At 58.7% G+C, this 22023-nt stretch overlaps 2 protein-coding genes and 1 non-coding gene across 3 annotated transcripts; all 3 read left to right on the top strand.

Moving 5' to 3' along the window:
• Window positions 1–11963, top strand: RAE1 (ribonucleic acid export 1). Its single transcript, XM_049776356.1, has 12 exons — window positions 1–110; window positions 2265–2361; window positions 2602–2706; window positions 4788–4880; window positions 6775–6861; window positions 8094–8180; window positions 8259–8330; window positions 9184–9291; window positions 9907–10013; window positions 10114–10189; window positions 10320–10514; window positions 11684–11963. Exons 2-12 carry the CDS (start codon window positions 2272–2274, stop codon window positions 11768–11770), a joined length of 1107 nt encoding a protein of 368 aa, XP_049632313.1. The 5' UTR covers window positions 1–110; window positions 2265–2271; the 3' UTR covers window positions 11771–11963.
• Window positions 4268–4431, top strand: LOC126015350 (U1 spliceosomal RNA). Its single transcript, XR_007498222.1, has one exon. It is a non-coding gene; the product is annotated as a U1 spliceosomal RNA (small nuclear RNA).
• A 2591-nt stretch (window positions 11964–14554) lies between the features above and the next one.
• Window positions 14555–21795, top strand: RBM38 (RNA binding motif protein 38). Its single transcript, XM_049777039.1, has 4 exons — window positions 14555–14749; window positions 15578–15701; window positions 16006–16060; window positions 21395–21795. Exons 1-4 carry the CDS (start codon window positions 14555–14557, stop codon window positions 21690–21692), a joined length of 672 nt encoding a protein of 223 aa, XP_049632996.1. The 3' UTR covers window positions 21693–21795.
• The last annotated feature ends 228 nt before the right edge of the window (window positions 21796–22023 follow it).

Raw genomic sequence — 22023 nt, 5'->3', positions numbered from 1 at the left:
GGACCGGAAGCGCGGTGCGCGCATGCTCAGTGTCCCCCTGCGCGGCCGTTGAAGCCGAGCGGAGTCCCGAGCCGCCCGCCCGCCCGCCTGGCGTGGGGCGCGAGTCGCAGGTAAAGCTCGGGGCGTCCCTGCGCGCCCCCCGGTGTCCGCGGCGCTCCCGCGAGCCGGACTGTTCCCGGCCGGCTGGGGCTCTCCTTCCTTCCCGAAGGGAGCGGCGCAGCGCAGCGCAGCCAGGCCGCGCGATGGCGGCGGATTCCGTCCCCCTGGCGCTCCAGCGCTCCAGGTCGGCCGCCCGGGGGTGACATCCGGGCCCGGGGGTGACAGCCCGGAGAAGAGCCGAGGATGCGCAGCAGGGCCCCAGCCCCCGAGGCACGGGCCAGGCCGCGCCCCACTTCGGGGGAGCCTGGGCTTGGGGACGGCCGGGCTCCAGGGATGGGGGAGGCCCAGCACACCCCACTGGCTCCTTGTTTGTGTTGGGGGCGTGGGGTCTCCTCCTGGGGGCCACATGGGGTGCCGGCGATCGAACCCAGGCTGGCCCTGTGCAAGACAAAACCCTCTGCCTGCTGTACTGTTCCAACAGATACAACATCTCTTTGATGTTGTTGTTTTTGGGGGCCCACCCGGTGGCGCTCAGTGGTTCCTCCTGGCTTTGCGCTCAGAAATCGCCCCCTGGCAGGCTCAAGGGGGGGCCCGATGGGAGGGTGCCTTATGGGGTTCGAACCACCTTCCTTCTGCGTGCTATCTCTCCAGTCCCTGATTTGCTCTCTTTTGCCTCTCAGTTCCTTCATCTCTCGCCCGCAGCATGGGGCTCTCTCCAAGGCTTGGTGGCCAAGGAGGGGGAAGCGGCCCAGGGAGCAGCCCCCACCAACCGGTTGGGTGGACAGCAGGCAGGACACTTGCTTGGCCTCCATGCAAGCAGACCCTGGGCCACCCCTAGTGGGTCCCCCCTGAGCCCCTTACAGGAGCGATGGATGGATGGATTCCTGGGCACAGCCTTTCTGGGGTTCCCAAAATGAAAAAGAGCCTGTTCTTTAGTCGCACCGTAGTTTCTTTCCTGGGTGAGGCAGAGAGGAGCTCTTTATGGATTTAATAACAGACACCCCCCCCCCACACAAACCCGCAAAAACAACAGAAACCCTCCCCACCACACACACACACACACACACAAATAATCAAGCCTACAGAATTTTTGTTAGTGCTGCACTCAAGTCGCAGAAGCCACCCAAGCCATTCCAAGGACCTGTTGCCATGAACTGGAGTTGCAGGAGTTTCTGGCCAGGAGGAAGCAGGGCCACAGCTCTTGCCTAGGTCTCCTGAATGCCCAGCCAGCATGAGCTGACATGACTGACCATACTTAGTTGTTCAGCACTTGAAGACGCGCACTTGATAATTTGTCAGGAAGCTGACGACATCCAGCGGTGCACAGGGGTTCCTCCTGGCTCTGCTCTCAGAAATCGTTCCTGCCAGGCTCGGGGGACCATATAGGATGCCTGGGATCGAACCTGGGTCTGTCCTGGGTCAGCAGTGTGCAAGGCGGACGCCCTACCGCTGTGCTATCACTGGCCCTCAAGGCAACTGCTTTTTGCTGGTCCAAAATGCTCTGCGGTTTTTGGCTTCTCTGAGGACTGCATTTGGAGGTGTTAACCGTGTTTGGCTGGACTTGGGTGGAAACGCTCCACTTCTGGGGGTCCCAAACTTCTACTGACGATAGAATTGAAAGTGTGTGAAATTATGCGAGTCCTCAGGAAATTGGGTAGTGCGGGCCTGTCTGACCATATGCCAGCCACACCCCTTTTCACTCCTGAGTTCCCCAAAACCTCAGGAATGAGCGCACTGGGGAGGAAAGCTGGTCTCTGAGTCCCCATCAGCCCTGTGGGGCTACCCGGGAGAAAGCCCTGAGGTTCTTGATGGTTGGAGATCAAAGCAGCCGCAAGGGTAGGTTAGTTCTTCTGGAAAAAAATTACTGTCCTGCCTGTGCTAGTGGCTTCTTAGCTCGGGCTCCATGGGGAAGTGAACCCGGTTAGGTGGGAGCCCAGTTCTGTGTCTTCGGAATGTACAAGAAGGCATCCTGGACTGTCAGCACTGACAGTGGGGAAACTGAGGGTTTATGGCTATGCCCCCTCTTCTCCATAGCAATAGTAGACCAGGTCTTCCCAGGAAGCGGTTTGTTTGTCTTGGGAGAAGCCTGGCAACTGGCCTCCCTTCCCCTGTTCCCCCTCCTTTGGCTTCACAGTCTTCCCTTAGTGCTTTGTCTTTTTTTTAAGGGCCAAAATGAGTTTGTTCGGGACAACCTCGGGCTTTGGAACCAGCGGGACCAGCATGTTTGGCAGCACCACCACGGACAATCACAACCCGATGAAGGTGACTTGGGCCTGGCCTGGCCGGCCTGCTCCAGCTGGGGTCTCCTTTGGGTGGAAGCTCGGGAACTGGCCCCTGCTGGCTCTTTCTCCCGAGTCGCCAGGTTGCGACTGAGCTGGCACATCTGTGAAGTTGTGGATGTGGGTGTTGTGTCAGCAGGACCTGGTGCTGTGGTTGGAACTTTTCTTGAGACTGTCGTGGAGGGGTTTGGCTCATTCTGTCTTTTCCCGCTTTTCTCTGCAGGATATTGAAGTCACATCGTCTCCAGATGACAGCATCGGCTGCCTGTCCTTCAGCCCACCCACCCTGCCTGCCAACTTCCTCATCGCTGGCTCCTGGGCCAACGACGTAAGTGGACCCAGCAGCCTGGGGCGGCCACTGCTTCTTTGGGTGCCAGCTCAGTACGCTATCTCCAGGACCTGGGTCACGCTTTTCGGTGGCTGATGTCCCTCAGGGTGGTGGGCTTTGAGCGTGTGGGTGGGGCTAGAGATAGGTGTCTAGCCCTATCGCAACTGCCCGTTCAGGACTGAGAGAGAGAGAAGAGAAGAAACGAAGTACATTTTGTTTGTTCCTCCTGGTGTCTGAGGCCTGCAGCCTCCTGGGGGCTTCAGAAGGAGGGAGAGAGAGTTAGCAGGCAGCATCTCTCCGATGCTTTATCTCTGGCTCCTTGTGGACCAGCAGGCACTGCTCTGGAGCTCTGGACACTATTCTGCCCCCCCCCCCCCCCAAGAGTCCCAAGTCCTTTTATAACCGCCATGATAAAGGGACATGTGGAGGTTCAATGGTCATTACAGTGGGGGTATCCAAGGGGCATACAGGTCCCACCTAGTGCTGCCACTTTAGTTGTTTCGCAAGCCACTGTGAGTTCTCTGGGCACCCCTGTCGCACTCCTCACTTTAGACTAGGGTGGGGGAGAGCTGCACAGCATCACTTCCCTCGAGTCCCTAGGATGTCAGAAGGCAGTACAGAGGCTGCTTCCCAGTAAGGCCGTGATGGGGCTTGTTGGAGGACCTTTGGCCAGTCCTTTACTCCTGTTCTTTCAACCCTGAGCTTTGGGAAAAAAAGCCGCAGGGATGGGCAGAGCTCAGCCACCACTGGGTACAGTGGGCTCAACCCCTGCAGAGCTGCAGAAGGGGCTGGTGGTGTAGGTCTGTATCTCACGTGCTCAGGAAGAGCTGCTTCCATTGCCTAAAATGGGACGTGTGTGGCTCCGAGAAGCAACTCCTCCCTCACTCAGGCGGCTAGAGCTCATTCTGGCCCCTGTCTACACCCCAGCCCCTGTTCAGCAAAGCTCTTAGCAAAAAGCTCATTGTTGGGCCCGGAGAGATAGCACAGTGGCGTTTGCCTTGCAAGCAGCCGATCCAGGACCAAAGGTGGTTGGTTTGAATCCCGGTGTCCCATAGGGTCCCCCGAGCCTGCCAGGAGCTATTTCTGAGCAGACAGCCAGGAGTAACCCCTGAGCACCGCTGGGTGTGGCCCAAAAACAAACAAACAAACAAACAAACAAAAAGCTCATTGCTGGGGCTGGAGAGATAGCATGGAGGTAAGGTGTTTGCCTTGTATGCAGAAGGATGGTGGTTCAAATCTCGGCATCCCGTATGGTCCCCCGAGCCTGCCAGGAGCAATTTCTGATTGTAGAGCCAGGAGGAACCCCTGAGCACTGCCGGGTGTGACCCCAAAACCAAAAAAAAAAATTTAAAAAGCTCATTGCTTTGATCATCGAGAAAAAGATTCTGATGTGACAGAATTGTGTGAAAGGAAGTTTCCAGTCAGTCTTGATTGTCCTGGTGAATGCCATTCTACTCTAGAAGCCATGTTCGATGATGCCAAATTCCCCCTCCCAGCTTTTGTTTGGGGGATGTGTGTTTCTTTTGCCTCATTCTTTTTTTTCTTTAAGAGTTGACAGTTTATACTTACCTGGCAGGGCAGATACCATGATCACAAAGGTGGTTTTCCCAGGGTGAGGCTTATCCATTGCACTCCGGATGTGCTGACCCCTGCGATTTCCCCAAATGTGGGAAACTTGACTGCATAATTTGTGGTAGTGGGGGACTGCGTTTGCACTCTCTCTGGAAAAAAAAAAAAAGAGTTGACAACTTAGAGGCACAACATAGTTGACAACTATAGCACAGTGGTAGGGCTTTTGCCTTGCACGCAACTGGGTACCCGGGCTTGATCCCTAGCATCCCGTATGGTCCCCTGAACCTGTCAGTAGTGATCTCTGGGCACAGAGCCAGGAGGAACCCCTGAGTGCTGCCGGGCGTGGCCCAAAAATAAAAAAGAGTTGGCAACTTAATGTTCACATTTTCATGATGGAAATGAAAACGACTGCTTTTCTGTCCCATTTCCCACCTCACCCACCCAGCGGCAGGCCATTGTTACGTGACTCCTTGATGCCCCAATTGCTGAGTTCCCCTTTTGTCTTGCAGGTGCGCTGCTGGGAAGTTCAAGACAATGGGCAGACGATCCCGAAAGCCCAGCAGATGCACACGGGGCCGGTGCTCGATGTCTGCTGGAGCGACGTGAGTCCTCCCTGGGGAGAACCCTAGAAAGGCTGCAGCTTGATTGAACTGCATCTCTCACTGTCGGGCTCAGCCTGACTGAGTCAGGCTGACATCATGACTGACATCCTGCTGTCAGGCTCCCCCTTTCTATCGTCGCTCCAGCACCTGATGTCTCAGGCTAGTTGTGTGTCTTGGGAAGCTTTTCTTGCACAAAACTTTCCTCACAACAGGTCTGGAAGCTTTTCCTTCCTAAATAGGCCTCAAAGAGCTGTTGTCTTAAAATTCAATTCCTGTGGCTCACAGAAAGTGCCTTTTTGCTTTGAAACCTCAAATTGTGACCATCTGCCTTACGAGCAAATGCATTGGGATTTGCTTCGACTCTGAACTTGGTGTGCTGGGGACTAAGGAGAGGCTATTTGTCAAGGAGCTGATTGATTGGGCAGTGGAAGGGCTTGTGGTGAGCCCCAGGGCCACTGCTGGATGGGGTGGGACGCTCTGGGACCGGAGAGTTGCAGTGACTGGCAGCCACTCTCCCTTTGCCTGGAGGTGACCATGATACTGGCACTGCGGGAGCCGCCAGCCCTGGGCTCCTTGGCACCTGACAAAAACATGGAGATGCTCTTTCCTTTGTGCATACTGAAAGAATAGTCTATTAAACACCAGAAATTATAATTATAGTGCTCTAAAAGCAGTTGACTTGATAGGACTTGAAGAGAGGAAAGAATAGAGAGAAGGGCCCTTTTGGTTCATTTTTATTCTCTTGGTTCTTGTTATTGTTATCAACTGGGGGTTGGAGCATTGAAGTAAGGCTGGAACCAGGGTCGGCCTCTGCCAGGCAAGAGCCTGAACTCCTGTGCTCCATCTCAGGGCCCTGGACTTCACTGGGTTGTGGTTTGGGGGCCACGTCCTGCAGTACTCTTGAGTTTACTCCTGGCTCTGTGGGCAAGGATCACTCCTGGTGGGGCTGGTGGTGGTCGTTCGGTGGTGGTGGGGACACCCTATGGTATGCCAGGCTTGAACCTGGTTTGGCCACATACAAGGCCAATACCTTGCAATACCTTGCTGGGTTTCACTGGGCTCTTGAAAGCCCTTTCCTAGGCTGGCAAGGTGGGTGGTCATAAGTGTTTTGAGCCGTGGAACTAGAAGTAAAATAGTCTCTGAGCCTTAGCACGTTGGCTGCTGCTGGCTCCTGTCTGACCCACTTCCATATTTGTGCTGACAGACTCGTGTTGATGAGCCAGCCCTTGGGTAGCCATGAGGCAGCATCAGGCAATGAGGCAGTCGGGACTTAAGTTGTCACCATCCTCAGACCTCTTGGTCTGGCCTTTCCGCCTGGTCCAGCACGGGCGTGTTCTGTTTGCCTCATCTGGTTACTCTTCCCAGTTCACTGGCCTGCTTGAGGAATTGTAGCCCCACGTGTGCTATGGTTTCCGCAGGGCCAAGAAGTGTTTCCTGTCAGTTTCATTGCACGCACTGTAGGTGGACTTGAACTGGCTTGAGTGTGAGGTATCTGTAAATAAGACTGCAAAGGGGCCGCCGTGTGTGTGTGTGTGTGTGTGTGTGTGTGTGTGTGTGTGTGTGTGTGTGTGTGTGTGTGTGTGTGTGTGTCTGTCTGTCTGTCTGTCTGTCTGTCTGTCTGTCTGTGTGGTTGGCGGACCTTGGCAGTGTTGGAAGCCAGTTAAGCGGCTTGGCGCAAGTCTGTGTTCTAAGACAGTTTTGTGGATGACTTCAGCCCGTTTCACTGAGGAACTTGGTCACATTGCAGTGACAGCCGGATGGTCATTGGTAGTAGAGTGGCGCTCTCAGGGATGGGGAAGTCAAGGCCTCTCTCCTCCTCCCCTCAGATGTCAGGGACCCATGGGTAAAGATGTCCTTGTACTCAGGGCGCCAGATTTTCTTCTTTGACTTCTAGGATGGGAGCAAAGTGTTTACGGCATCGTGTGACAAAACTGCCAAAATGTGGGACCTCAACAGTAACCAGGCGATCCAGATTGCCCAGGTAATGGGGCCCCTGCAGAAAGGGGTCGACAGTCACTTAGGGAGGGGGAAACACATTTGCTAGGGAGGGAGTAGTTGGTGGCACCAAGCCACTGCCACAGCAGGAGCTTTCTAGCCAGAGCTCACCCCCATTCTGGAACCATCCTTTTCAGACTCTTTTATTCATGTTCTGTCCCGTGTGCCAGAGTCTGTTGGGTGTCTTGGGTCGTCAGTGGCGTTGGAGGAGAGTTCTGGGTGACCCTAGTGTGCTCCGGTTCTGTGCAGCCTCTGGACCAGGCTGCATCTGTCCACATGGTCAGTGTTGCCATTTGTCCAGCGGCCATCTGCCACCAGGCCTGGCCTCTGGAGGCGGAGGGATAGGAGCCAGGGGCAGGCCTTTGTCTGCCAGGGATATTAGACGGCTTCTAAGGGCCTGAGGAAGGCCTAAGGGACAAAGGATTTGTCCAGAGTCAGCCTCTGACCTGCTCTGTTGTTTTTGTTTTTGGTCCACACCTGGCAGTGCTCAGGTCTTGCTTCTGACTCCAGACTCAGAAATTACTCCTGTGGGACCAAATTGGTGGCACAGCGGTAGGGCGTTTGCCTTATACACGGCTGATCCAGAACAGACCACAGTTTGATCCCCTGGCGTCCCATAAGGTCCCCCAAGCCAGGGGCAATTTTTGAGTGCAGAGCCAGGAGTAACCTCTGAATGTCACCGGGTATGGCCCAGAAACCAAAAAAAAGAGAGGAGAGAGAGAAAATGAGAGAGAGAGGAGAGAATGAGAATGAATGTGAGAGAGAGAGAGAGAGAGAGAGAGAGAGAGAGAGAGAGAGAGAGAATTAAGGAAGAAACAAAGTAACTTCTGGCAGGCTCTGAGGACTTACAGGTGCCAGGATAGAACCCAGGTCGGCTGTATACAAGGCCAAATGTTCGTTCTGTGCTCTCGCTTTGGCCCCATCTCTGGTGGACTCTGGAGGAGCCTCTGACCCAGAACTTTTTCAGAGCTCATGCCACCGGAAAATCAGGGACAGTCCCAGCAGCTTTGGTGCGGTACACTGCACCAGGTTCACTGCAGAGATGGTCTGCGTGCTTGGTCTTGTGGTCTCGGATGTCCTCTGACCTCAGGATTTAAGGTCGTTCCTTCACCTTGTATGACTGACAGTCAAGAATAATTAATTGTAAATCTCGGTGCCTTAGTAATAGAAGGCAGGTGCGGGGTTGTGCCCTTGACGTGCCCTTCGCCTTTCTGAAAGCATGATGCACCCGTGAAGACCATCCATTGGATCAAGGCCCCCAACTACAGCTGCGTGATGACTGGGAGCTGGGACAAGACCCTGAAGGTACACGCGGCTCCCCGAGGGCTTGGCTGACTTGAACTGCCTCCCAATTCTCCCTCACTGCCGCTTTTGTCTTTGCAGTTCTGGGACACACGGTCCTCCAACCCCATGATGGTTCTGCAGCTCCCGGAAAGGTGCTACTGTGCTGACGTGGTAAGCATAGCTCGTCTCAGCAATCCTGTTAGCAAAGGAAACAGAACCAAGTCGGCTTTTCTCATTGGGCTGCTTTGCACATTTGGAAACCTTTATAGCTCGAGTGGCAGTGACAGAAATGACAGCCTGGCTGCCTGACATCGGGGCCCCTTTTGGTCCGCTGTCCCAGCAGTGGGGTTTTTCCTCCTGCCCATCTGCTGTCAGAACATTCTTGACTGCGGACGCTGGTGCCAGCTCCCCAGCACTTCTGCCTCTAGGGCTGTGGACATGGGGAGCCTGGGGTGGGGTGGGGGTGGGGGTTGGTTCTAGGTAACCAGCATCCACTGGTGTTTGTGGGAAACGTGTAGAAGGGGTGCCGCTCCCTTGACAGTTTCTGAGGAGCAGATGTGGCAGGTACAAAGTAGTGAGAGGAGAATGTTCATGGCAGCAGCCTGAAGAGAAAACTTGTGTAGATTTTGCCCCTCTGCTCCTGGGTCTGTTTTCTCGATGTTCTTCTAGGAGTGTTTGGGGAGGGCCATCTTCCAGCAGTGCCCAGGGGGCCATGTGGTGCTGGGGCTTGAACTGGTGATGCTCAGCCCTTAATCGGGGGCTTTAAAGCTTGCAGACCTGGCTTCTCTGGTTTCTCTTGAGACACATCGACGCCAGTGGGGTTTGCGTGCAGACATAGTTCGGGGGGGCTTCCTACCCTGGGCCTAAAGGGCTGGCTGAGTCAATTGGACTTGAGAACTTGAAAAAACTTAAAGAAAAAAAAAAAAACAACTTGTTTCTGTGACCTTGGTAGTGGCAAGTAACCCATCGTGGCCTGTGGGTCCAGCCCGGCGTGTGACGTGGGTCTGGGCTCTCTTCTCTTCAGACGTACCCCATGGCCGTGGTGGCCACGGCCGAGCGTGGCCTGATAGTCTACCAGCTGGAGAACCAGCCTTCCGAGTTCCGGCGAATCGAATCGCCTCTGAAGCACCAGGTGGGTGAGGCACCCAAGCCGGGAGTTTGGCAAGGAAAGTATGGTCTGTTCCCAGATGTTGGGAACCTGTCGTCTAACTGTGGTAGCAGCACCCACACGGTCTTTCTTTCCTGGGATCTGCAGCTCTGGCCCTGGCTGGGAGCAGACATCTCTCACCCAGCCACACTGTCTGCCAGCCCATGTGGGGCATCCCCGGGCAGTTGGGCTCTTTCCTAAAGACCTAGCGTGTGGGCAGTCTTGGGTCCCCACCAAACCCCTCTGCATTGTTCTCCCGGGGTCCTCTCTGGGAGCTGTGCCTAGTGACCCTGGGGTGGCCATGTGAGAAGCAGAGATTCTGGTGCCAGTGAACACATGTGCTCGCTCAGTGAAGGAAGGGGTGCTAGGGTAGAGGTGCAGGGGCACCGCCCAGCCTGCTGCATGAAGCACACCAGGTCTTAGGGCGCTGTTCCTCCAACAAGGCTTGGGGCTGAGAGGGGATGGCCTGGTCCTCACCCCCAACCGCCGCGTCAGCACTTCTTGGCTCTGACCTGGAGACACGTCAGGACTCACCCGCCCTCATCCTAGACCCCTGGATTCTGCGCGTGCTGAGGCCCGTTTTTCCCTCTTCCATCGCAGCATCGGTGCGTGGCTATCTTTAAGGACAAGCAGAACAAGCCGACCGGCTTTGCCCTGGGCAGCATCGAGGGGAGAGTCGCTATTCACTACATCAACCCCCCGAACCCGTAAGTGGCCCATGGCTGCGTGAGCTCATGCGTCTCCCCTGCAGGGTGGGGGTGTGTATGTGTGTGTCTGAGTGACTTACAGAGGGGCCTTCTGTCTCAGTGCCAAGGACAACTTCACCTTCAAGTGCCACCGGTCCAACGGCACCAACACTTCTGCCCCACAAGACATCTACGCGGTATGTCTGAGTATGACACGCGCACGCCTCTGCTCCCAGACCCCCGGAGCCGGGGGTGCCGCCTGGGCCTGGTCTCCCAACTATCAGGCCAGGGTTCTCGGGCCGCATCCAGTCTCCCGCTCCCCTCCAGGTCAACGGCATTGCTTTCCATCCGGTCCATGGCACGCTGGCCACCGTGGGCTCCGACGGCCGCTTCAGCTTCTGGGACAAGGACGCACGCACCAAGCTCAAGACCTCGGAGCAGCTGGACCAGCCCATCGCCGCCTGTTGCTTCAACCACAACGGGAACATCTTTGCCTACGCCTCCAGCTACGACTGGTCCAAGGTGGGAGGCCCGGAGTGTGGCTCTCTGGGGCCTGGAGGGGACTGTCTCCGGGCCCTGTTAGCTGCTTCCGCCATTCATCTTTGCTGCTCTGCCCTGGCTCTCTCCCCCCCCCCCCACCCCCCCACCCCCCGTGCCATCTCTGCCCATTCCCACTTCTCTCCTCAAGCTCTGGGCACAGCGGGTGGCATCTTGGGCCTTGCCATCTGCCCTCGGCGTGGCCCTCTCTGACCCGTGGCCTCTGCACATCTCCCTCGCTTGCCTCCCTCCACCCGCTGTAGAATCTTTCTGGCTGCGCTGGGCAGTCTAAGGTCAGAGCGTTTGCCTGCAAGCAGCTGACCTGGGATCAATCCCAGCATCCCATGGGGCCCCTCTACCCCTCCAGGAGGGATTCCTGAACACAGAGCCAGGTGTGACCGCTGAGTGTTGCCAGGTGTGGCCCACAACGAGCCATACAGACATGGTCTTCCTGGTGCGCTCTGATCGCTCCTCCTCTGATTGGGCTTTTGGGGCCGAACCATATGGGTGCCATGTGCAGGACCAGCACCCTCCCTACTGTATTCATCATCCGGCCCCTAGTGGGGGTTCCCTTCTCTGCACTATCCCCTCCCTGCGACCCCTCTCAGCTACTTCCCCTGTCCCTGTGGGGGAATTTCACTGTGCCACCCTCCTCCTCTCCCCCAGATTTTCCCAAGCCTGGCCCACACTGTCACCCCCACACCCTACACAGCTTGTGAACTCCACCCTAACCCCGCTGGCAGCCATAGGGGCCTTTGCGAATGATGAAAAAGTTGTGCCTGGGATTTTCCACTGTTGGGGAGTGGGAGGTTTCTCTGCCTAGATCCCAAGCCTGGGTCAGTCACAGCCATCCTTATGGGCAAGAAAGGATGCAGGACGTCCTTGCTGAGTTGGGCTAGTGTGTGAGCGGAGACGAATGTCGAGTCCAACTGTCCGTCTCTCTGCCGTGACCTTGGCCTCTGGCTGCTCTATTGGCTGTGGGACAAGGGCAAAGCCCTGAGGCGGCTGGGTCTGGCCCGTCTCTGCATTCCAGGCTCCCTCGCATGTGCCCACGGCCCCCTGCACACGCTTGTTCCATCTGCAGTGGTGCTTTCCCCGATGGGCCTCCTCGGGGCCCTGAGTTGCTCCTTACACATGCCAGCTTCTTCCCACAGGGACACGAATTTTATAACCCCCAAAAGAAGAACTACATTTTCCTGCGGAATGCAGCTGAGGAGCTGAAGCCCAGGAATAAGAAGTAGTGGCCGCAGACCCGGGCACGCCCGTGAGGTGTCAGCCCTGGAGGGCAGGACTCTAGCTGTGGCCGCTCGCTCGGTGCTGGGTCTCAGGATGGGCATTGATGCCCACAGCAGTCAGTGCTCTCTGAAGAGCTCTGGGCCGGCCTTCGCACCTCGAACTCTATTTTGTAATAAAACCTGTTTGAATTGAGACTGCCGCAGGCTCCGTCCATCTCTCCCTGGCCTGGGGGGTCGAGGTAACCTGTGGGATGCTGTGCCTCTGCCGGGGAGGGGTCCTGGCACCCCTTCCCACTGCGAGTCTGGAGGATCCAGCCAGGGGGCACTGCCGAGACCTGAGTCGTCCACGCCGCTCTCCTGGTTCCGAACAGGACCTCAGTCGTGGTGGCTTTGGGGGTGGATTTTTCGAAAATCTGTTTCCGCTTTCCTGGTGGGTAAGTATGACTGAGGTCCAGCCTAGTGGGGCGCTGAGTCTGTCCCAGACAGATCCCCCAGGCTGCACCTGGGGAGCCAGCCTGTCCACCCAGTGCGGCATGGGGAGGCTCTGGGCTTGATCTTACTCTGTTTAATGTATTTGCCTCCTAAAAATGTCCAATAAAATTTCCTCTGGAAGAGCCTCTGTGTGGTGTGAGGCTTTTGCAGCCTTGAATTCTTGGGCTTCCGCTTCCCCGTTGGCAGGGAGGGAGGGCTGGTGCTCTGGGGTGCACGTTTGCAGTGTGGGGGTGGGGATCAAGCTCATGCTGACCAGGTAGTGCTTTGGGGGGAGGGGGGAATCAACAGGTGCCCTAGAAAACAGCCCCTCAGGCTGGAGCACTCACTTCGCATATTGATCTGCCTGCAAGGAAGTGCTCACCCGAGGGGCTCACCTCTCCAGAAGGCTCCCAGAAAGTGGCCTTTTCCTTTGCTTTTTAGACCAGTGGGCAGCATGAACCTGGCTATCACTTTTGGGGTGATGTGCGAAGTGATGTTTCACTTTTCCAGCCACAATGTGAGTTTCCAACTCTGTGCCCCAAGTGCTTTGTGGCTCTGGCCCTGGGGATAGCAAACCAGCAGCGCTCCCCACGCTGAGCCACACTGGCCACGTGCCTCGGCCACGCTGTGAAACCACCACAGTTTTCCTCCTCAGCTCATTAAAGAGACGTGATTATGGGCCCACGGAAGGTTACGGAAATGTCCCAGCATGGGCTCAGGCTGCAGGGAGCAAGACGGGTCCCTGGAGTGGGGTGGTGGGTGCCTGACACGCCCCTCCCTCCCTTCCCACTAGGGCCTCTCCCTGTCACCTGGCCCTAGCGGGGATGCCTTAAGGTTCAGTACCGCAGTCCTGGTCTTCACCAAGGTTCCCTCGCTTGCTCCCTGGAGCTGCGGTGCGCCTCGTAGCTTAGTGTGACCCATTACGAACAGAGACTAGCAACTAAAGTTAAGCCTCAGGATCCCAGCACACCCTGTTTCCTGGAGGCGGCAGTTTTGACTCGAGCCACTGACTGGCTCAGACCCCACGTTGACTGTCACAGGGAGTGCTGGGGAGAGGACCGGTTTGATGTCTGGCATTACGTGCACCCCAGCATCCCCCAAACCAGGGAGAGTCTGTTTTATGGCCAACGTGAGAAAATGCATGGGTGGTTGTGCCAGAAAGGGCCATGGCTGCCACGAGGAGGTAAGAAGCGCCCCGAACTCACTCTGCTGAGGGAGGGGCCAGGGAGGTGTCGGGCTGCCTTAGGGAGACCGCCCCGGGCCTGGCCTCCAGGTGGAGAGGGGGTTGCTGAGCTTGAACCCACGGGCACCCCCATGTGACCTGTGTTTCTGTAAAGAGGCTTTGAGGATCCATCCCCCCATCCCTTTCTGGATGGAATGCAAAATCCAGCCACGCCATAGCTGGGCATCCATTGGTTCACATACTCAGCTGGGCATAGCAGCTTCATGCCCGCAGGTGGCGGCGTGTTGAGTCAGTCGCCTTACCATGGACTGGCTTCCATCCCTGTCCAAGCATGCTGTCTATCACACACACACACACAGGGGTGCACAGACACCCCTAAAGCCACTCACTGGTCTTCACCAAGCAGCTGGAGGAGGATAGCTTGCTTGCTTTCCCCATGCTGGCAAAGCCTGCCGCACGCTCAGGCAAAAACATTGGCAGCCCTGAGGCGGGCCAAGAGGCTGGAGACGCTGCTGGGTTCGGTTCTCCCCCTCTCTGGGTGCCCGCAAGTGCTTGGGGAGGAGCCCACGCCTGCCCCAGGACATTTGCTTGGGTCTGGCAGCTGTTAGAGCCAATACAGGAGGGGGCGTGGCCCGAAGCGGGGGTCTGCATAGGGGGCGTGGCCTGTAGGAGAGGGCGGGGCCTAGAGCGAGGGAAGCGGGATCCTCTAAACAGGGGCGTGGCCTCGATACCGGAAGCGGCTGGTGGGCGTGGCTTCAGCACCGAGGAGGCGGAAATCACCGATGGCGGGTTCTAAGGCACGTGGTCTGGGGGCGGGGCCTCGGAGAAAGGGGCGTGGCCGCCGACCAGCTTGCCGCGCCTGCGCCAAAGGCGGCGATGGGCGTGGCCTCGGTGCCCGGGGCGTGGCTCGTCGGCGGAGGGCGAGGCCGTATATAAAGCCCGGGCGTGGCTCGAAGTCGGGGGCGGGGGCGGGAGCCCGGGGGCGGGGCCGTATATAAAGCCCGGGGCGGGGCCCGGCGGGCTCGGCTGTGCTCGGTCCCGGCCGCGGAGCGCAGCGCCCGGAGAGCGGAGCCCACGCGCGCGGCGCGGCCCGAGGGCTCGGCGGGTGGCGGGCGGCGGGCGGCGGGGGCGCCCCGATGCTGCTGCAGCCCGCGCCCCGCGCCCCGGGCGCGTCGCCCAAGGACACGACGTTCACCAAGCTGTTCGTGGGCGGCCTGCCCTACCACACCACCGACGCCTCGCTGCGCAGCCACTTCCAGGGCTTCGGCGACATCGACGAGGCCGTCGTCATCACCGACAGGCTCACCGGCAGGTCGCGCGGATACGGATTCGTGAGTCCCGGCGCCCCGGGGCACCTGCCGCCCTGCAGCCCCGGACGCCCGCCACCCCGGGCTGGGACCCCGGACCTAGAGCCCTGCCCCAGGGGCCCCCGATCGGCCACCCAGGGGGACCCCGACCTAGCTACCCAAGGTCCCTGTCTGCTACAAGGTCCCAGGGGCCCGCACTCAGCCACCCAAGGGTCTCCCACCTTCTACAGGGACCCCAGATCCAGTCACCCCAGGGCCCCTCTGCCTGTTACAAGGACCCCAGGGGCCCCTGACCTAGCCACACAAGGGCCCCCTCGCCTTCTGCAGGGACCCCGACCTAGCCACCCAGGGCCCCTGCCTGCTATAGGGATCCCAGATCTAGTCACCCTAGGGCCCCCCTGCCTGCTACAGGGCCCCAGACCTAGCCACTCAAGGCCCCTGCCTGCTACAAAGACCCCAGATCTAGTCACCCAAGGGCCCCCCTGCCTGCTACAGGGACCCCGGACCTAGCCACTCAAGGCCCCTGCCTGCTACAGAGACCCCAGATCTAGTCACCCAAGGGCCCCTCTGCCTGTTACAAGGACCCCAAGAGCCCCTGACCTAGCCATACAAGGGCCCCCTCACCTTCTGCAGGGACCCCTGGACACCTCCCCTGGGTGGGTGGGTGGGTGGGTGGGTGGGTGGAGGGGCTCTTAGCCCCTTGAGGCTCATGAGAACAAACTTTCTGGGCTCTTGGATTTCGGACCCAGGGGGAACACCACCCCCCCCCAGCCAAGCTGAGAGGGTCTCCGGGGAGCACCATGCCATTTCTGGGGAGCCTCCCCCCCAAACTCGTCCTCCTCGTCTCTCCAGGTGACCATGACCGACCGCGCAGCCGCCGAGAGGGCTTGCAAGGACCCTAACCCCAACATCGACGGCCGGAAGGCCAACGTCAACCTGGCCTATCTGGGCGCCAAGCCCCGGAGCCTGCAGCCGGGTGAGCTGCCCCTGGGGTGGTCACGGGGATGGGGGCCGCGTGTCTGGGCTCTGGACACGTCTCCCTCTCCCACTCAGGAGGATCAGGCCGCTGCCTGGTTGTCCCCAGCACCCTCCAAACTGGACCCTGAGTCCAGCTCTGTTTGGGAAGGGGAAGAAGGAGGTGCCTGTATTCCTATCCTGGGGAGGAAGAATTGGGTCTCCCCATGGGAAGAGAAGAGCAAACCCCACTTGTACAGGAGTGCCAGGGATTGTATTCTTGTGTGTTTTGGGGTGCGGCTGAGCCCTCATTGTCCTCGTTTCAGGCTTCGCCATTGGCCTCCAGCAATTACAGCCCACGTTGATCCAGAGGACTTATGGGTGAGTGGCCATGGTGGCGGGAGCAGGTGGGTGGGTGGGTGGGTAGGTAGGGGAGCTGCAGGGGTTGACATCCCCCCTGGGATGTGTTGATGGATGGGGCCAGTCGTCCCACCTGCAGCCTGCTTGCTCCCAGAAGGGCAGTTGCTTCAGGGATCTGAAGTTGGGGTGCGGCCAGGAGAGGGGGCCTGCACTCTGTCCTCCAGGAGGCCCAGGCTGAGCCCAGAGCAGAGAGCACAAGCCAATTCTCCCTGTTTGTCTCGCAACCCCGGGGATGTGGCCAGTTGCTAGTGTCAGGGGTGACTGCTAACCTAAAGACTCGAGTCCCCGGAGCCCTGTTGCTCAGAGGGACTAGAGGGACCTGCCTGGACCCCTGCGCTCAGGGTACAGTGTGACCCCACCTTCCCACTGCCCAGAGACCTCCCCTCCCACTCCTGCTCCTTTTGTGAGGGCCTGGCTATTGGGCCTGGCAGAGAGGGGCCAGGACGTCACTTCCAGGGCACCAACGGAATGTCCTGCCTTGATTGACATGGGCTTTGGCATGATGAGCGGAGCGAGTGGGACCGGGGTCGGGTGTTCTTGCAGGGTGGGATCTGCCAGATGTGCTTGTGGGTGTCCGGATATGTGCGCATGTGTGCGAGCTTTTGCCTGTGGGGAATGTGTAAACGTGTGCATATGTGACCATGAGCCTGTGTGTGGTCACGCTTACATGTGTGTATTTATATACTAGGAACAGGTGTTAGCATGTATGATTCGGGCATATACACACATGTGGCTCAAATGTGGGCGCATGTTTACACATGTGGACATACTTGTCCACCTGTGTATCCAAAACCCTGTGCACGGCCTTGCTCCCAGCTCCGCAGGCGAGACCCGGAAGAGGGTTGGAGCCCAGATGACAGTTCCCTAGGTTCCTTATGGGGTTCCTGGGCAGCGTCTATGCATTGTGTGACCCCCATCCCGCTGTCCAGTATCTGTTGCAGATGTGAGGGTGGCGGGATGCCTGCCCTGCTGTGCCCGTCCTGGCCCCGAGCTCTGGCCAATGAGAGAGCAGGACCCCCACTCCCCCTGAGCTAGCCCTTAGGGAGGGTGACCCCGACTACCTACAGCACTGTCCCTCAGGGAGGGTGACCCTCCACTCCCCAGAGTGCTGCGCCCGGCCATTGGCACTAAGGTCAAGTGTCTGTGCCCGCTGCCTGCTCAGGCCTCCTTCCCCTGGGAGCTGGCAGTGCTATGATCAGGCTCGGGGCCTACGTGTTGGGCCTCAGGCCACTTCACGGGTCCATTCTGGGGGGTGGTCCCTAAGGGGACACCACAGTTAGTCTGGTGGGGAACGGATCTGTTAGCCATGGTCTGTGTGAGGCTCATGGTGGGTGGACAAGCTGGAGGAAGGGGGCGTTTGCTGTCATCACCCCCCAGTGCTGCCTTTTGGGTGACCTTCATTCATTGCCTAGGGGTGGCAAAGCCCAGTTCCTAGTGCCCTTCCAGGGGTGTGTGGCCTCTGGGGGGGGGGGTGTTTCTCTCCACTGGGTGGCCTCCAGGCTCCCCTTAGGCAGGCAGGCAGGTTGCCCGAGTCAGCAGCCCCTCCTGGCGCCTAGCCTGAGAGCTGTCAGCCGCCCCTTTTGTCTGCAAACAATTGACTGGGCCTGACTCAGCGGCCAGTGGTCAGGCTTGTCCACGAGGGGCTGGCAGAGGCCAAGACTGGTGGGGCCCGAGGTAGCTGGCAGTGAACCCCGCTCCTGCCAAGCTGAACCCCCTATTCCAGATGATCCCCATCCTGTTCCCAGGCATCTCTCCTGACCCCCCACTACGCCTGCCTGGCTCCCACTGCTGCCGCTTGCTGCCTGCTTATTTGGTCCCAGGCCCGAGTCAGCCTTGCGCCCGCCTGTCCCATAACTATATATGGGCCGAGGCCAGACGGGGAGAGTCTGCCTTGGCAGTGGGCAGCTGCAGGCTGGCAGGGGTGGGCATGGCCCCTGGCTGACTGAGCGGCTCTTTGGGACCCAGAACAGACTTGGGGCTGACCCGGAGAGAAGCCCCTAGCTGGCACAGGCCCTCCTGCATCTGAGTCCAACTTCTCCATCTTCTGGAGAGCCTGGCAGGGGCCGTGCCAGAGAAAAGAATTGGGGCATGAGGGCCACTGGGGAAACTGACTATGCAGCTGCCTGTGTGGAACCTGCCGGGGTTCCAGAAGCTCAGGCTTGTCAAAACAGATCTGGGGTGCCTGGGGATGGGGTGGGCCCCTGTTGAATGGACACTGTTGAGGCCCCCTCCCTGACTGCAAGGCCCACAACTTCACTCCAACCAGCACTTGCATAGATGAGACCTCCCCAGGCCAGACACCCCAATTGGCCTGTCTTTTCTGAGTTCCCAGAGTCCCTGGCTGAGGAGTCTCAGGGTGGGCGATGCTGGGCTAAGAGCTGAGTTCTTCCAGCACCAATTCTGCCCTCATGTACCCAGCACCCAACCGGCACACAGAGATTTGCCAGCAGCCACAAGCCACCAGACCATGTCCCCAGGGGGAGATGGGAGAAGGTTAGGGACAATTCGTGAATACTACAGACTTTCTCCCCATAGGCCGTTTCTTGGGAGGTCCAGGGGTCCCCATAGGGCCACTGTGGTGGGGGAGTAGAGAGGAGGGACGGACCAAGTTTTATTTCCTGGACCCCATAATATCAATAGATCGTGAATTGAGTGGAGGGGACAGGGAAGGAAGTGAGGTAAAGCCCATGGGCTGGGGATTGGGTGGGAGGAAGTTGGGACGCCGTCTGAGGTGAGCCCCACGTGACTTGTTTTTACTTTTAGGGTGTCTGGGTTGGCCCTGCCCACGCCCCACACTGTCGCTTCCTGTTTGGCAGCTCACTGGAGCGGAACGTGGCTGCTGGGGCCCCGTACCCCCACACCCGCACACCTGCTGTTTGTCCTGCGGCCTGGCCCGGGGATGGAGGTGCCCAGCTCAGACAGGCACTGGGGGGCCTCTGTCCTTGGGGTTTCCCAGTCAAGCCTAGTCACTCCCACTCTGCCCCTTTGAGTCTCAGTTTTCCCTCCTGCCCCAGGGCCTAGACTCCCACCTCTTATCCCCCGTGCTGGGCGGGTACAGACACCCCATATCTCAGCACGGAGCACTCAGCAGGAGTCCAGGATTGGCATTGGCGCAGGGGCAGCAGCAGGAGGTTTGGGCCTTTCTAGCCTGGCTCTACCACTCCCTGCCGTCCCCTTGGCACTTCTGGACTGTTGCTGGCCCCCCACTGGGCCTGTCCCCCATATGCCGGCCTCAGACAAGAAAGCAAGTGTGATTTCCAGGCCTGCTGCAGGGTTTGCATCTGGGGCTCCGATGGGAGTCTGTCCATCAGCCTGTCTGTCAGGAACTAGATTCCCCCAGGAGTACATGAAATGGGGGCCTTCAAAGGGCCCCACAGGGACGGTACCTGCCTCCGTGAGGAAACAGTCCCTGTGACTCCTAACCTTGTGCTTTCAGAAACAGGGCTGAAGGGCCAAGACTCCCCGACTCTACTGGGCTGGGCTCAGTCCATCCTGTGCAGGAGAGGGGAGCCAGGGCGTGTGGAGGGGTGTGTGGGCCTGGGCGCGCAAAGGCCCTAGGCAGGAGACTCGAGTGGGGAGGGCCGGACTTGGATCAGGTGGAAGCTGTTTACGGAGACTGTGGGTTTCGGGTCTGGTCCCGGCCCTGTGGGCTCTGCTTGCCTTGGGGGTGCCCAGGGAAGGAGCCCCAGGGGAGGAGGTGGGTCTTCAGGGCCTTCCCCCCTGCCCTAGGTCCTGTGCCCAACTCAACCTTCCAAGGGTGGAACCCGTGTGTGGAACCCGTGCCGAGCTGTTGCACGCATGGCCTGGTTGGGATCACGTGACCAGACAAGCATGCGTGTGAGTGCACCTGTGGCTATGTATGATTGAGCCTGTGCTTGACTGCCTGTATTTGAGTGTTTGCATATGACGGGACACGTGACCTCATTTGTTCATGTGACTTGTGCAACCGAGACTACTCACGGCAGTGTCTGTGCCCTCGTGTGTTTGCACGTGCACGCGTGTTTTGTGGCAGTCATAGGACGCCTCTTGCTCCCCTGCCTGCTGCCAACTCCTCTCTGCCGGGACACCCTGGGCCCTGTTGGGGTTTGCTGCCTCCCTGGCCTGAGCCTAGGTACTGGGGATACCCCACATCTCCATCTAAAGGCTGCTGAGTCCCCAAGGTGCCTGTGGTGCCCAGAGGCTGGAAACTGGCCAGGAAATTGCTCTAAGGAATCCTCAAGCCTGAGAGGGGGAGCCCAGCTTTGTCTATCTGTCCAGCTTTGCCCGTCTGTCCAGCCTTGACCCTGTCTGTCCATTCAATGCCTCCCCTGTCTGTCCATCCATCTACCCTCCCCTGTCGTCCACCCAGCTTTGCCCCATCTCTTCATCCAATCACCCCTTGTCTGTCCGTCCATCCAGTCTTACCCACCTTCTGCCCATTTGTCCAGCCTTGCCTCTGTCTGTCTGTCTGTCTGTCTGTCTGTCCAGCCTGATTTACCCTCCTGTTTGCCCATCTGTTTACACACACCCTGTCTGCCCTTTCTTCTAGCTAGCTAGTGAGAGTGGAGGGTGCAGAGGAGGTCAGACCTCACACTCTCTGAGCCTCAGTTTCTCTTCCACACCCTCCTCATCTGAGTGTCCTGGGAATGGGGTGGGTGGGTGGGCCTGGCAGGATCCCGGACTCAGGGTTGCATTGCGAGCAAGTGTTTCCAGGAGTCTGAGGCCAGAGTGCATCTGTGGGGGTTGTTCTGGGCTTGTTCACCCCTTTTCTGCAAAGCCCCTGTCCTGGTCCTTTTGTGAGGTCTGTGCCCTGGGCTGCTTTTCCCTGGGCACTGAGATATCTGGTGAGAGCCCATCTCCATCCAGGGGACACAAAGCACCAGCACCCCTCAGTATCTGTGAACCTTGTGGGCCAACTCAGCTGCAGGTGAAAAAGGGGATCCCCTGGCAAACCTGGGAGCAGCTGCCAGACCCCCTCTCCTCCGTTCCTACTCCCCTTTTTCCTCCCTGCCCCTGCTCCCTCCACTCCCCTTCTCCCCCCTCTTCCTCCTTGCCCCTAGACCAAGGTGGGAAAGGAGAAGAGGCCTGTGCGGGTGTCGAAGTGACAGGCGTCAGGAAGGGCGTGGCTCCTAGAAGTCTCCGGCTTGGCTTCGAGGGAGGGTTCTTGGCATGTTGTCCTCCAGCCCAGGCCATGCTGAGGTGTGAGTTAGGGGTGTCCCACAGCTCAGCTCCCCCAGCCCCAGGGTGAGTGGTCTGAGGGGGCTGGCTGGGAGGACCGGGAGTGGGGCGCTGACCCCTCTGGCCTTCACCCCACAGGCTCGCACCCCACTACATCTACCCTTCGACCATCGTCCAGCCCGGCATGGTGATCCCGGCCACCCCCGTCCCCTCGCTGTCCTCGCCCTACGTGGAGTACCCGCTGCCCAGCCCGGCCTACACCTATCAGCCCCCCTACGAGCAGCCCCCCTATGCCGCCACGCACCCCGCTACGGCCAGCTTTGTGGGCTACGGCTACACGGCCACTCTACCCTCCGCCATGTCCACGGTGCCCGCAGGCCCCGCCTTCATGCAGTACCAGCCACCGCCACCACCGCTGCCTGACCGGATGCAGTGAGGAGCCAAAGGGGAGCACTCAGCGGGGAGCACCCCCACCGTACACGTGGCCTCCCATCCTGAGGGCCCCATAAACCCTCCCCCCAGGTGCCTTATTCAAGGGGACCCAGGATAACAGCAGAGAACCCCCAGAAGGGTGTTCTTTCCAGAACTCAGTGACCCAATGGTGTGGGGTCCCCCAATACAGACCTCCCAGCACATCTGTTTCTTCTGAGGTGCTGGAACCTTTTCTTACCTTTTTATTTCTTTTTTTTTTGGCTACTAAGAATTTCTATTTTTTCATGGAAACTCCTGACCCCAAGAATTCGAACCCTGGTTGTCGTTGAGTGCGG

Source organism: Suncus etruscus, chromosome 7 (genome assembly GCF_024139225.1).
Source record: "Suncus etruscus isolate mSunEtr1 chromosome 7, mSunEtr1.pri.cur, whole genome shotgun sequence".
Lineage (NCBI taxonomy): Eukaryota > Metazoa > Chordata > Mammalia > Eulipotyphla > Soricidae > Suncus > Suncus etruscus.
This window is presented reverse-complemented; position numbering and strand designations above follow the sequence as displayed.

Bases quoted from the DNA above. Each gene is read 5' to 3' on its own strand.
- RBM38 (XM_049777039.1), top strand. From the start codon at position 14,555: ATGCTGCTGCAGCCCGCGCCCCGCGCCCCGGGCGCGTCGCCCAAGGAC. The intron at 15,702-16,005 runs GTGAGCTGCCCC...TCCTCGTTTCAG, and splicing joins GCCCCGGAGCCTGCAGCCGG to GCTTCGCCATTGGCCTCCAG. The intron at 16,061-21,394 runs GTGAGTGGCCAT...TTCACCCCACAG, and splicing joins TTGATCCAGAGGACTTATGG to GCTCGCACCCCACTACATCT.
- RAE1 (XM_049776356.1), top strand. From the start codon at position 2,272: ATGAGTTTGTTCGGGACAACCTCGGGCTTTGGAACCAGCGGGACCAGC. The intron at 4,881-6,774 runs GTGAGTCCTCCC...TTTGACTTCTAG, and splicing joins TCGATGTCTGCTGGAGCGAC to GATGGGAGCAAAGTGTTTAC. The intron at 10,190-10,319 runs GTATGTCTGAGT...GCTCCCCTCCAG, and splicing joins CCCCACAAGACATCTACGCG to GTCAACGGCATTGCTTTCCA.